General features: G+C 38.3%; 8 gene segments (V, D, J or C); 1 reads left to right on the top strand and 7 right to left on the bottom strand.

Annotated features, from left to right (window-relative positions):
* The window catches only part of LOC112629379, an 881,832-nt gene that overhangs the window by 405,782 nt on the left and 461,622 nt on the right, over positions 1 to 14,428 (bottom strand).
* LOC112629380 overlaps positions 1 to 14,428 on the bottom strand; it is a 766,638-nt gene that overhangs the window by 378,990 nt on the left and 373,220 nt on the right.
* The window catches only part of LOC112629366, a 772,346-nt gene that overhangs the window by 426,243 nt on the left and 331,675 nt on the right, over positions 1 to 14,428 (bottom strand).
* Positions 1 to 14,428, bottom strand: part of LOC112629369 — a 661,469-nt gene that overhangs the window by 391,231 nt on the left and 255,810 nt on the right.
* Positions 1 to 14,428, bottom strand: part of LOC112629376 — a 484,771-nt gene that overhangs the window by 374,916 nt on the left and 95,427 nt on the right.
* LOC112629375 overlaps positions 1 to 14,428 on the bottom strand; it is a 451,949-nt gene that overhangs the window by 357,896 nt on the left and 79,625 nt on the right.
* LOC112629378 overlaps positions 1 to 14,428 on the bottom strand; it is a 416,220-nt gene that overhangs the window by 370,029 nt on the left and 31,763 nt on the right.
* On the top strand, positions 10,955 to 11,732 carry LOC112629373. The segment is given in 2 exon segments: positions 10,955 to 11,073; positions 11,237 to 11,732. Coding segments are annotated over 2 exon segments (414 nt in total).

Raw genomic sequence — 14,428 nt, 5'->3', positions numbered from 1 at the left:
AAAATCTCATTTGTCTGAGCTGATGCTTTGCCATTGTGAAGTTGCCAGTTCCCTTGGTTTGATGCGTAAGTAGGAAGGACGGGAGGTGATGACTTCTGGTTTGTCTCCTGTGTCGAGGTCTAGGATTGGTGAGCAGCTTCACCTTAGACTCAGGTTGATAGTAAGTGAACAATCAAAACATGAATGAATATTTTCAATCAAAGCCATGATTCATAATAAACTGGTTTCAGATAAGCGCCTCAGATTTATCACAGATCAGTTTCCTAAACTTGGAAATTTTAAATGATTCATCTCCTTTTAAGAATTCCTTCAATATTGTTTCATGCATCTCCTTTACCAGATATAATCCTTTGTCATTTGTTAATTAAGTTATAAGAAAGGGCAAAACAATGTTTAAGATAGAACCAATTTCCCCACCGAGGGGTTATCACAGCACATTAACACTTGACCCACCCAGAAACCACATTTCAGAGGCACCTTCTATACAGAACTGCGGGATCCTGCACCTATACTGTCAGGGTACAAAGCAGGGCTATTTCAACAGGAGGGAAATCCTGCCATCATACTGGTTCCCAGTCTACTGTGGGTATTAATGGTCTCCAGCTACTTAAGTGCAAATAATTGCAAACCAGAGCATGGCTACCTGTCTGCACTCAGAGGTGAAATGGACAGAGGAGTAGATGTCTCAAACAATGAGAAACTCTTCCCTGCACCATTCAGTGATATGCTATTTTGACCTTTATAAAAGAACTGGAAATGTTTTAGACCTTGTCTCCATTTTCTTTCTTAGCTATCTCTTGGTCCCTTTATATTAATTCATCCATTAAGACAGTGAAACTAGGGGCTGGGTTCACACATAAAATCCCAGGACTTTGGGAAGCCAAGATAAGATCACTTGAGGCCAGGAGTTTGAGACCAGTCTGGGCAACGTAGAGAGACTCCATCTCTACAAAATGAAATAAAAAATTAGCCAGTCCTGGTAGCTCACAACTGGAGTCCTAGCCATTTGAGAGACTGAAGTGACAAGATTACTTGAGCCTAGGAATTCCAGGCTGCAATGAGTTATGACCATGCCACTGCACTTCAGTCTGGGTGACAGAGAGAGACCCCTACTCTAAAATAAAAATTTTTCAATTTAAAATTTTAAAAAAGACAATGAAATCACATGGAGGATTAACATCTAAATTCCATACAATCACATAACAGAATATAAAAAATTCAGCCACCAACTTCTGTGGTATTGACATGCACAAAGTTCTTGCAACCTTCAGATAATACGTTCTGTGGGAGTATATTATAGCATCGTATCACAGAGAGATCTTGTATGCTTATCATGACAAACAATATCTTATGCTTATCTTTAAAATTTTTAAAAATGCCCAGCCACAGAATGTAACAAGTGAGACTGAATACTTTGGATCAATGGGATAGAAAATGTGATATCAGGACAATTCTAGGACACATGATCTAAGCAGTACAATTCTACTTGTGAAGGCAACAAGACTGAATAAACTGATTCTCCTCAGTCTAGTAAATAAAACTTAGTGTCAGATTTTGAAATGATTACATTTTATTCCTATTATAATTTCATAAAAACGTAAACAACTGAGGAGCTTCTGAAAGTCAAGAAGGACTTATTTTTATCATTTGATTCTGAAGTAGCTTTACTTATTACAGAACTTAACTAGGGCCTTAGAACTCAGTAAGGAGGAAGAAAGAGATGCAGTAATTGTTTAGAATAGGAATGCCTTTCACAGAGAAAGTCAAATATCTGAGTATTTTTCTTTTAAATTTAATTCATTTCTGATGGCAAAAAGTAAATATATGCTAAATGAATATTATCAATGTATGTCAACTGGTTCAACTGCAGTTCCCCTCAGCTACAACCCTTAATACAAATTGCTTTTCTTATATCCGTTTTCTAGGTTCTGTCTATCCTAATGACTAGGGAAAGACAACTAGACAAAGTAAAGATTCAGGGTGAACCAGACATTTTTCCTCATTTCTGCATAGCCATGTAGTCTATGAACATGAGACTCAATTTCCTGTTTGGGGAGATAGCATCAGAACTCAGGAACTACGTATGCACACCACAGGGCCCTTGTGGGTACTGAACTTGGAGCGTCAGGTAGCACAACTCACATTTGTGCAGAGAGCTACATGCCACATGCTGTTCTCTAGCTTGCTGTGCATATTTGTGGCCTTCAGCTACTCTGGTATGGATGGTTCCAAATGTGGGTAAAAATGTTAAGGATGGAAGGATTACAAACAGACATGTGGTGTTTCTCATGGATTTGAGGAGGAAAGGAGAAATTGGAAAAAGGCGAGCATACTATGATTTTAGTTTGGTTTGTCTCTGGGTCCTAAATTAGTCTAGTTCCTACGATATTCACTCTATCAAAGGATCAGCTCTGTTTTCTGATTTTTTTTCCCACAGGATTCAGTGTGGCCCAGAAGGTTACTCAAGCCCAGTCATCAGTATCCATGCCAGTGGGGAAAGCAGTCACCCTGAACTGCCAGTATGAAACAAGTTGGTGGTCATATTACCTTTTGTGGTACAAGCAATTTCCCGGCAAAGAGATGATTTTCCTTATTCACCAGGGTTCTTCTGAACAGAATGCAAGAAATGGTCGCTATTCTGTCAACTTCCAGAAAGCAGCTAGCTCCATCGCCTTAACCATTTCAGCCTTACAGCTAGAAGACTCAGCAACGTACTTCTGTGCTCTCTGGGAACTCACAGTGTTTGAAGTGATAGTAAAAGCAAAACAAAAACCCTAGGGCTCGACAAGAGAACCCTCTACTACGCATCCTTTGCTACAGGAGCCGATTTGAAGTGCACACCTGCAGATCTCAGGCAAGAGAGGGTAGTGACTGTGGTCTGTGGATTTAATCTGTGGTCTGGATCAGATGAGTTAATTCTAAGTAAAACCTCCTTCTATCTCATTTGGAAACAGGTGTTCAGAGCAACTTTCTTCTAATACTTAAATTTTTACTGAAAATAGATCATACGGAAAACGTGTAAAGTTGTCTAAAGTTGGAAAGACTTCCACATAATAACTTAAAGTGGCAGTTTCACTTAACGATGCTCACAGCAAAAATCTGGGTCTAGTTATCTTGAATCATAATAAAAATCATTTCCTTAGCCCTTTCCTCTTAGGCTTTATGTCAATTAGGGTACAATCAGGGAAGCAGAACCCTCATGAAAGATGTAGAATAAGAGTAATTATAAGGATTAGACCTCATGCAATTGCTGGAGCTGGTGGTTCTCAGAAGTTACTTAGTTGTTTATGTTTTTATGAAATTATAACAGGAATAAAATGTAATATTTTCAAAATCTGACATTGAGTTTTATTTACTAGGCTGAAGAGGATCAGGATATTCATTCCTATTGCCTTCACAAGTAGAATAGTACTTCTTAGATCATGTGTCCTAGAATTGTCCTGATATCACATTTCTATCCCATTGATCCAAAGTATTCAGTCTCACTTGTTAAATTCTGTGGCTGGGCATGTTTTTTATTTGTAAAATAAAGTCGTGATAAGCATGCCAGATTTCTATGTGATACAATGCCATAATCTGCTCTTACTCCTATGCAAAGCTATTGTCTTTGCATCTGGTATTGAGCCTGAATTTACTCTAGGTCAACTAGATTCACATTTGGGAAGGAGAGTTGAATGTGGACAAGAGCATGCAAAAACTGATTTGTAAAGACATTTTGGAACCCATGGTGACAGGTGGAACCCATGAGGACAAACTAAAACTTGTCTCTTACCTCCTTCAATCTCATAGTGTTGGTGACCTTCAGAAGAAATGGTGTTATTTGCTCTCTTGTTCCCTGGGGACTTGGCCCAAGAAAAAGAGAAGCTGAAAGAGGAGACCTGGGGGCAGTGGGGGAGTTGTGAATCAACAATAAGATGAGTTAGCAGATCAGTAGCAACACGTGTGAGTTGCCACCGTTCCTGGAGCCTGGCACCTGTCTTGCACAATTTTTTTCAACTTAATAGAGAATAATATAGGGAAGGATTTTCTTAGAAATATATTTCCAGGTAGTTAGGATGAGACAGTACGAAGTTACCACAATACCCCTACCTTGTAAACTTGACATCCGTATGCACCTCTTTTCATAACACTTAGCTTTCAAATAAAGACAATTTTAAAAAGCATGTTTCCTGCCAATATGATGCCACTATTCTTCACTCAACCACAAATACCCTAACCCTCTACCTCAAAGAGAATACAAAGTTCATTTATTCATCTTTGGGTGATGGTCTTTCCTCTTCTAGCTGAGTCACGCTCTCCCGTTGATATCCTGTAGTTTAGCTTCTGACATTTAACAAGATATGTGATTAACTTATTAACATATCTTTCACTATTATGTATAGACAAATGGGAGGAGAGTAAAAAAAGGTTAACATGTATTTTAATATTTTCATATCACAATGGAAAGGAAATGTTTATAACAGTAGAGTCTTTTTTATCCACAAATGATCTCATGGTTGTAGCTGGTTTCCATAACTATCTCTTCCATTACCCATTTCATAATCTGTTTGTTTTCAGCAAGCACCTCCACTCACTGGTACACTTGACTTTCTATAAAACAAGCTCCTTGGTCAGGAGCAATGCTATACAGAATGCCATAAAGTTGAGTAAGGAATTCTCTAAGTCCACCACTGTGGTTTTGCCCGAAGCACTGCAGATGTGGAAGGAAAGTCCATATTCGGAACATCTAAGTGGAATAAAACAAAGCAAAACTTGCCAGCAGCCAGAGAAAGTTGATATCTCATGTTCTGGGAAATGTCTTTAAGAATGCTTGCTGAATTCTCATCAAAATCGACAGAAGCTAAAGAGGAAAAAGTATTTTTAAAGTACTTATAAAACAAACAAAAAAAACCTCTCTAGCTAGCTTCCCATGAACATAAAAGTCTAATTTTTAAACCCTTTGTCAAAAATCATTGTTAAAAAGGTGGAAAGTCAGTACACAGATTGAAAAGTTATATTTACATTGACATATTTCTGAAAAAGATTCAAATGCAGAATACATAAAAAACTTGTACAAGTCAATAAGCAATGATAAAACAATACAAATGGCCAAAACTTGAAGAGATATTTCAGAAATATGATATCTAATAGTAATAAGCATACATAAAAAGCACTTAATATAATTACTCATTAGGAAAATGAAAATGAAACCCACTGAGTGATCCTCCTGTGCCCCTTCAGCACCACAATTGTATTAATGTAGCCAGGAGGAAATGACCACGAGAGGATAATGAAAAATAGTGACTACTCCCAGGGGAAGAGATGGCCAAGTAGGTTTTCTAGAAACTTCTGTTAAATTAAGTTTAGCCTAAAGCTGCCTCCTGACTTATTTTAAGCTCAAGGCAAAGGTTTCTCCATACACAGTGCCCAGTAACTTAACAGGATGCATAAACGACTACAGTCTACTCTCTACAAATCCCTAAGTTTTGGCCATAGGTGGCCAACTGTTCAAATCACATTCAAATAAGGCAAATGCCAAGCTTTAACCAATCCATCTGTTTCTGCACCTTACTTCCTTTTTCTATAAGTCACTTTACTTTTTCTGTCCATAAATATTCTTTGACCATGTGGCAGTGCCAGAGTCTCTCTGAATCTGTTCTGGTCTGGTGGGGGGCTGACTGAATCTCTAATCGTTCTTTGCTCAATTACACTCCGTAAAATTTAATTTGTCTAAAGTTTTTCTTTTAACACTCCCATCATTGAACCACGTTCGACCTAAGAAGAAAAAACAGTAACAGGCTCCAGACTGGAACACTGAAGGAAAAGCAGGTTTTACTAGGAAAGAAGAAAGTTGATATTCATTGGCCATACTATATGTCAGGCACTATTTATACATTTCAAATTCATTACCTAATTTAAGCATCGTACACCCTACGAGATAGGTTTTAGTGTTCCAGTTTTTCATATTTGCGAAATGAGACACAACTTTTCCTAACTTTGAAAAGCATCTCTAACTAAAGTCAAGCAGGGTGTAACATCTTAAAGGGCTCCTATAAAGCAAAGTTTGGACTATGGAGAAGCAAACAGCCCCAAAGCAGCAGCATTGGCTTTCTCAGTGAGGATGACAAGATGCCAAACCTAGGCACAAATTGCCTCAGGATCAACAGATGGAGGAAATAATCGACTAAGCATTTAAGAGTGCTGAATGTCTCAGTGAGTCTCTTCTACAGTAGTGTGCTATGAAGCGCAAGAGGGTAGAGGGAAAGATGAGATACTATTCCTTAAACACTCCAAGCGGGCTTCCATATCAAGGCCTTTGCCCACTATGCCTGCAATGCTATACACCCACTAGACTTCATGGTGTACCTCTGAACTCCTCTACGTCTTTACGCAAAGTTCGCCACCTTGTGAAGCCTTTATCGAAATCTTTCTATTATATTTTCCTTTTTTGAGAATCAGGCTCTAGCATATTCCACGCATTGAGAACTAAAGCACCAAGTTCTGAAGCACTGCCACCAGGTGTCCCGCTAAACTATTTGGTGAGGTTTACGTGGCCTCCCTGCTGCCCTCCAGTGTTCATGGGCTAAGCTATGGTGAAGCCTGGTTGCAACAGGAGCTAACATTTCTGAACCAATGTCAGTAACCTTCCCATTGTAGTGATCACGTGAGACAGGATTCAGCAGAACTAGCTGTGATTTTTTTTTTTTATTTCATTAAAAAAAAATGGTTTAGGGCTGGTTTAGGCTAATAGAATACCTTGGAAACAAAGGTTGGCATTATTGCACAAGGTGGGAAGTTTTTCTCTATGAAGTGAGAGTTTGTCTACTGCTCTGTCTTTTACTGTAATATAGAAATATCCTAAGAAGTGAGAACAAGAGTCAATGATGGATAAAAATAAGCCATTGTAGGGAACACTGTATAGCATGCTCTCTCCGTGTTATCATATACCTCCCAACCTCCCAATACAGCACCATAATGCGACTGATTTCCCGCTAACAGTAAGAAACGTGATAGAACATGGATATTTATTATAGTACATAAAATATGCTATGCAAATTGCAAAATTCCCCTCGGAAAAATACTGAATTTTATCTTGTAGATAGACTGCACTGCAATTTCAGATGGTGCCTCCCAATCCCCCAATATTTTCTATATTGAATGCATCTGGTTGAGTGCCTACGGTACAGAAATTATCGAACTAGATGATTATTCAGTTGGTGTAAAAGTAATTTCTGTTTTTTCCATTACTTATAATGTAATGGCATAACCATTACATAGGCTTGGATTGGATTTCTGGACCTACCACTCATTGGTTGAATTATCTTAAGCAAATTACTTAATAACTTTAATGCTTCAATTTCCTTATCCCTACAATGTGGATATCGATAGTACTTACTACAAAGGGTTATTTTGAGAAATAAATAAAATGACAAATGCCAATGCTTAGCCCAGTACCAACAAAAAGCTACTGGTGACTTACAGAAAAGGAAATTGAATATGAGAGAGATTAAATGTCTTGCCTGGCATTACAAAGTGTCAGAGTTGAGCCTTCCCTCCATACCTTATTTAGAGCAGATTTCTTTTCTCAACCCAAGAATAACTCTCTAACTCATTACAGTGTTATACTGTCTTTATAGAGCTTATCACTGTATAGAATTATCTTATTTTGTAAAAACTCATTTATTTAATTTCTTCTCCCTGCACTCTAGCCCCTTTTCTATCTTTTCACTACCATGTTCTCTATGCCTGGAACAATGCCTAGCACACAGGAGACACTCAATATATGTTTGTTGAATGAATGCACAAAAGGTAAAATTATGTCCAGAGTCCATGCAAATCAAATATTAATATACAAGTTTAAACTGGATTTATGTTTGTGTTATTTATCCAGAATTGTCAAGATTTCTATCCCATAATTTTCTTAATGTAATAATACTTAAATATGTAAGTGCTAAATAGTTGAATACTAGCTTTGGTTTATCTACATTGGTTTACTTTTACATTTTGGGGAAATTAATAAATAATCTTACTAAAAATTTTATCTATCAATCCCTCACTTTACTCACTGGGGAGATGAGGTGGAAAAAACTTTGGGGCATTTTTCTCTGTAGTGCATGCATCTTATCTTTTATGTTGCAAAAGTTTTTCAGAGGACTCATGTATATGTATATATTTTTATGTTTTAAAAAATTCTGTGCACACACACACACACACACTCCTTACATTAGAGTAGATATACAGGCCTACTATTTCCTCAACACAGAGAAAGTAAATTGACCTTGTTTCCCTTTACTATCAGGGTAAGTGAATTTAGAATCCTCCCTTGATATATTAGGCTGTTAAGAATGATAAAGCTTGATATTACTAGTTGAGTTGTCCTGCGGCCAAAGTGGGGAGGAAGGAAACTAGGATCATGCACTCTTCCAGAAAGAGAATCTCACTGTTTACTTTCCCTGTAAGGCCGTATTTAGTTGCCAACAGGCTTGGCCTTTACCTCAGGTCAAATGTGTGGCTCTACCTTGTAGGAGTCTGTCCTACTATTATAGATAGAGGAATTCTCGCTGCCGTTAGACGTATGTCCTTCTTGGTCTGGACACTGCTCCTCCAACATGTGGGTGAATTTATCAGTGGATCAGTATTCTCCCCAGAAATGAGCTCCACAGCATGTAGGCTTTCTGAGTGATTGTGGCCATGCCTTCACTCTCCTAAGATGAAGTTATCTGAATGCTGTGATCTGGAGAAGAAACTACCTTGATTAGAATGTCTTGTTTGTCTACAGCAAAGACTTAGAACCAACCCAAATGTCCATCAGTGATAGACTGGATTAAGAAAATGTGGCACATATACACCGTGGAATACTATGCAGCCATAAAAAAGGATGAGTTTATGTCCTCGACAGGGACATGAATGAAGCTTGAAACCATCATTCTCAGCAAACTATCACAAGACCAGAAAACCAAACACTGCATGTTCTCACTCGTCAGTGGGAGTTGAACAATGAGAACACATGGACACAGGGAGGGGAACATCACACACTGGGGTCTGTCGGGGGGTGGGGGACTAGGGAAGGGATAACATTAGGAGAAATACCTAATGTAGGTGACAGGTTGACGGGTGCAGCAAATCACCAGGGCATGTATATACCTATGTAACAAAACTGCACATTCTGCACATGTACCCCAGAACTTAAAGTATAATTAAAAAAAAAAAAAAAAAAGAATGGCTTTTTTGTCTAGCAACCATCCCTAACTCTAGTCCTCATGCTTCTGAACTAGGAGTCGTTATTGAGGCTTCCAGGATTTCCTTTACTACCCATACCTTTATCTCCTTTCCTGGGAAGGAAAGCTAGAAGTTAACCATTGAGATACTTTCTAATCCTGTTCTAATTTTTTAGAACATGATTTAAATGTATGTGGAAAGTGCTGTCCCCTGATATTACTACAAACCCCATGCTGTTTCCTTTTCTTATTTCAGTTGTTCACTGGAAAGGTTCACTTCATACACAAAATACCTAGAGGTTGAATTTATATTCTGAAAAAATTAATTAATGCTCTCTTATACTATTAAATTTTCCTTGGATGTATCTTACTTCTCCAATTATATTTTGGGCTCACAGCAAACAGGGAATGTTGCTTTGTAATTTTTTTTCTTTCTTTTCCTCTCCCCTAGATGAAGCTATAGCTTTGTAATTTTTAATTCCTCAGAGCTCCTAGGAAAATTCAAAGCACAAAAATTACTGTTTAAAAACTACATGTATATTGAATCAAACTAACATTATATCTGGACTGTGACAGAAGCAAGACAGCACGATTCTTATTTACTTTTCAACAAGTTTATTGGAGTATGTTTACATTCCATAAATTCATCCATTTTGAATGTATGGTTCAATGATTTTTAATTAATAACTGATTTATGAAACTATTACCATAATCTATTTGTAAATACTTTTCAACACTCTGGAAAGATCCCTCATGCCAAACTATAGTTAATCTCTAACCCAACTCCGGCCCCAGGCAACCAGCTTATGTCTTTATAGACAATATTCCTTTTCTGAACATTTCACATAAATGGAATCACTCAATACGTAATCTTTTGTGTCTGGCTTCTTTTTCTTAAAACAGTGTTTTTGAGACTCATCTGTGTTGTAGCACATATTAGATGTTTTATTTTATTTATTTCATTTTTGCTTATTTATTTTATTTATTTATTCTTGATTTATTTTTGTTGTCAAATATCATTCATATCTTGTATGAATATGCTGCATTTTGCTTATTCATTCACCAGCTGATGGACATTTGGGTTGTTCTCATTTTTTAGCCATTATAAAGAATATCCACAAATTAGACTTCCATTATTTTTAGAGCATATCTAACATGTAAAACATTCATAGTGCATCACAAATGTAGGTGGCATATCAGATTCCAAATATTATAAAGTCTAGAGCTAGACAGATATACGTTCTAATTCTTAATATGCCACTTAGGTAATTGACCTTGAGTGAATTATTCAATCTCCTTGAGCTTTGGGTTATTTTATGTTTGTAAATTGGAAACAGTAATGTCTCTATTGCATGACTTTCTTGTTAAATAATGTAGATAAAGAAAAAGGTAGTTTAGATGTGCACACATTTATAATTTGAGGGGGATTCAAAAGTTGTTTTTCAATGTTTGAAGATTCAAAGAAAAGTGCTTTTCCTGCCACAAATTGCCATCCCACTTGTAACTCCCTCTGAATTTGAATAATAGCAGTCCACAGTTAGGCAGTGCACTTCTGAAAGGTTGTCAGTTATCTTTGTGTTCCAGACTCATGGGGGATTTCCTCAAAGTTTATGAAGTTGGCCTGAAGAAAGCAGTTACTTCGACCCCTCTTTGTGAACCACAGGAAACTGAAAATAGGGCAGAGTGTTTCAAGGACATTTATAGGAGCTGGTCTCTGATTGGCTAGGCAACCAGATGCAGAATCCTGTTTTCTGAAGCAGAATATTTCCACAGATTTTGACTGCAAAATGTTTTTCTGCTGAGGGTACATGAGCAGGAAACATGGAGAAGAATCCTTTGGCAGCCCCATTACTGGTCCTCTGGCTTCATCTTGACTGTAAGTCCAGGGGTTACAGGAGACGTTCTCAGTCTGGGGTGATGATGAGGAAAGAGAAGGATGCAGTCAGACACTCTAGGTTTTATTTGGGGGATGTGTGAAGAAAATGCAAACTCTGTAGAGACACCAATTTCTATGTCTGGCTCTTTTTTTAATAAAACAGGCGTGAGCAGCATCCTGAACGTGGAACAAAGTCCCCAGTCACTGCATGTTCAGGAGGGAGACAGCACCAACTTCACCTGCAGCTTCCCTTCCAGCAATTTTTATGCCTTGCACTGGTACAGATGGGAAACTGCAAAAATCCCCAAGGCCTTGTTTGTAATGACTTTAAATGGGGATGAAAAGAAGAAAGGACGAGTAAGTGTCACTCTTAATACCAAGGAGGGTTACAGCTATTTGTACATCAAAGGATCCCAGCCTGAAGACTCAGCCACATACCTCTGTGCCTTTGCACAGTGCTGTTCAGGCAGCTGCAGCCCATACGCAAACCTGTGTCTGGTGTTGCACTATTACCAGCATTGACAAAGAACCATGAGTAGGATGGAAAAGACAAATCTATTGAATTACAGTTTTTGTTTTCAAGAGGATTATGCTAACATGGAAAAATAAGCATGCTAGTGATCATAGCTAACTACCACAAGAGCTAATTAAGTAAACATATTCCTTATGACAGACAGATGTCAGAGTGCTAATGAAGCATAACACACGCCCTGGTAACTGGACTGTTACTAAACAATACTAACCCCAGCTCCCAACAACACATTAACCACGTCATGGAGTCAGACCCATTGGCATGATTCTTTGGACTCATTGGCATGATCTCTTTTGGCATGATTCTGAAAGAACCCAATAGTTACTCAAATCTATCTAAAATAATCTGAGTAAATAACAGTAACATTTATCCCCTCATTGTTGCTATGTCCGGAAAACAAATTCTTCTATTATATTTTATCACAGCACAAAAGGAGCATGTCGGCATGCCCCTTCCTCACACACCTGGCATGGAAATACACATGTTTAATACCAGAACAGGTGATGCTGCCTCCTTTAATCCATTGGGGATTTTGGTTTTGCTTTAGTTCAACTTTCCCCCTACAGGAACATTTGTATTTTTATTTCTTCTCACATGTGGCTATTTTCATCTTTAAATATCACTCATAATATTATAAAGGAGCATTGATGAAGGAGCTTCACTATTAACGTGGTCTATCCCCCAGTTGTACCACGATTGTGATATTGGAAGACTCACTGAACTCTATTATCGAAGTCTCTTCATTTGTAATTTCCAGGTGTATTCAGCAGGCTGAGTGTTTGGTGCTCTGCTCCTTTTGCAGGTTTCCAAACAACCCACCAGTTTAAGGTCCCATTGGTACTCTAGAGGCGTATAATTCCGAGATTTCTTGGGGGTTGTTAAGATGAAGTAACTTGTTTCTGGGCTTCCTCATCTAAAAGCTAGAATTTCAACTTTCTCTGAACAGCTACATTAATAATTATTTATCCAGCTCCTGTCCAGTTTCCTAATATGCTGCTATTGCACTTTCTCTCTCTTTTCTGGATTTATGTTTTTTAAAAATCTCATTGTTGTTATTATCACATATTTAGGAAAAAAGCTGATACATTTTGAGAATAATGATGGAGTGTATACAAATCTTTCAGACTGGACCCTTTTAGAGATATATACGTAGAGAGAGAAATAGTTTTTCAAAATTTATTCACAAGGTGGTAATGAATCTATTTGACTATCAGATTGGAAGTGGCTAAATTTGTAATACTATTTGAACATATATGGAATCGGAAGGGTATAGCACAGGACTGAGTGCAGAGAAGCTGTGGTTCATTGTACACTAGTGTTGGTGGAGAAGAACTACACAAAAGAAGACTGATCACTGTTCCAGCTGGTAGTGGAAACCAGTTCCCAAACCATCTCTCCATTATTAATGGCATAAAGATCAATGGAAGAATTTCTAATATCTCCAGCAATGATCTTGAGGCTTGAACTAACTCTAAATTGGTAGAATCAAAAGGCTTGGGTAAAATAAAAGATGAATGTGTGACTCATTTGTGTGTGGCTGCAACACAATGCCTCACAGTCTCCTGCATGTCAAAGCACGCATACAAATTAATTACATTCATACCACACTTCAGTGTGGAATGACGCTGCTTGAAACCAGCCTATGAGTCCAGTTTCCTTGAGAACTCTGCCTGCATTAAGCCAGGATGAGATAGAGATCATCCCAACCACACCATCGAGAAAAATGTAAATCTGTAGTGCACGGTCCTTACAAAAATATCCCTATCTTTATGAAAGCTGTATGTAACCAACTAAACATGGACCAAAATTTTCAGTCTCTTTGGATTCCAAAACTGATCTGAAATTGAAAAGAATGTGTTAAATTCTGATTATTTGTAGAGACACAGACAGGCATGTTCTTGTAAATTTTGTTAGTTTAGCCACGTGGAATGGGAAGAGTGAGTGAAATATAAAAATCATGTTAAATGAGAGACACAGATCTCTGTTGATTGCAGGGCCCCAACCTGAGCAATCAGCCACGTGCTCCTGTGCTGTGGTAGCACAGAGCTCTTGTTAGCTCTGATCATTGCCACCACGTCTTCTGTGCCAGTGCAGAAGCACAAGGATGGCTTTTGAAAAGAAGTTTGGTGAAACCGGCAGATGCTTCAGGTCAAGCTATTAGAGACTAGCAGAGATCAGACGGAGGAAGCGTACATTTTCATTGTTGATTTCTCACAAGTTCTCAAAAAGACTATTTTTCATTGCACTCCAGAGCTTTTGTGGCTTGCTGAGTAACAAACTATTCTACAACTCACTTAAGCAAGTGCCATTTTACTATCTCATGACACTTCTGCTCCTTGTGATGTTGACTGCAGCTAGAGTCCTCTGGGAGCTTGCCTGACTAGAACCCCTGGAGCTCACTGCCGTACCTGGAGCTTTGGTGGGAATGTGGAAGGCTGGGCTCATCTCTCATCCCAACTATTCTCAGGGCTTTCATTACACATGGCCTCTGCATGTGGTCTCTCCTCAAGATCTCTCTAGGGTACAACTTACCTGGTGGCTCAGAGCTTCCAATATTACAAAAGTGGAAGGTGTCAGGCATTTTTAATGTTTAGGCCAGAACTGCCACAATATTATTTCTACTGCATTCTCATGCACACATAAGAACCATGAATGTGACGTTACTTGGAAAAGGGGCCTCTGTAAATATAATTAAAACTGAGTCACGGAGCCAGCCCAGACTCGACATAGCAGGGAACTACACAAGGGCATGAATATCAGAAGCAGGATTTTGGGGGCATCTTTGGATACTAACTCCCACAAGAGCTAACTAAGTAAACATGC

Source organism: Theropithecus gelada, chromosome 7b (genome assembly GCF_003255815.1).
Source record: "Theropithecus gelada isolate Dixy chromosome 7b, Tgel_1.0, whole genome shotgun sequence".
In the NCBI taxonomy this organism is placed as follows: domain Eukaryota; kingdom Metazoa; phylum Chordata; class Mammalia; order Primates; family Cercopithecidae; genus Theropithecus; species Theropithecus gelada.
This window is presented reverse-complemented; position numbering and strand designations above follow the sequence as displayed.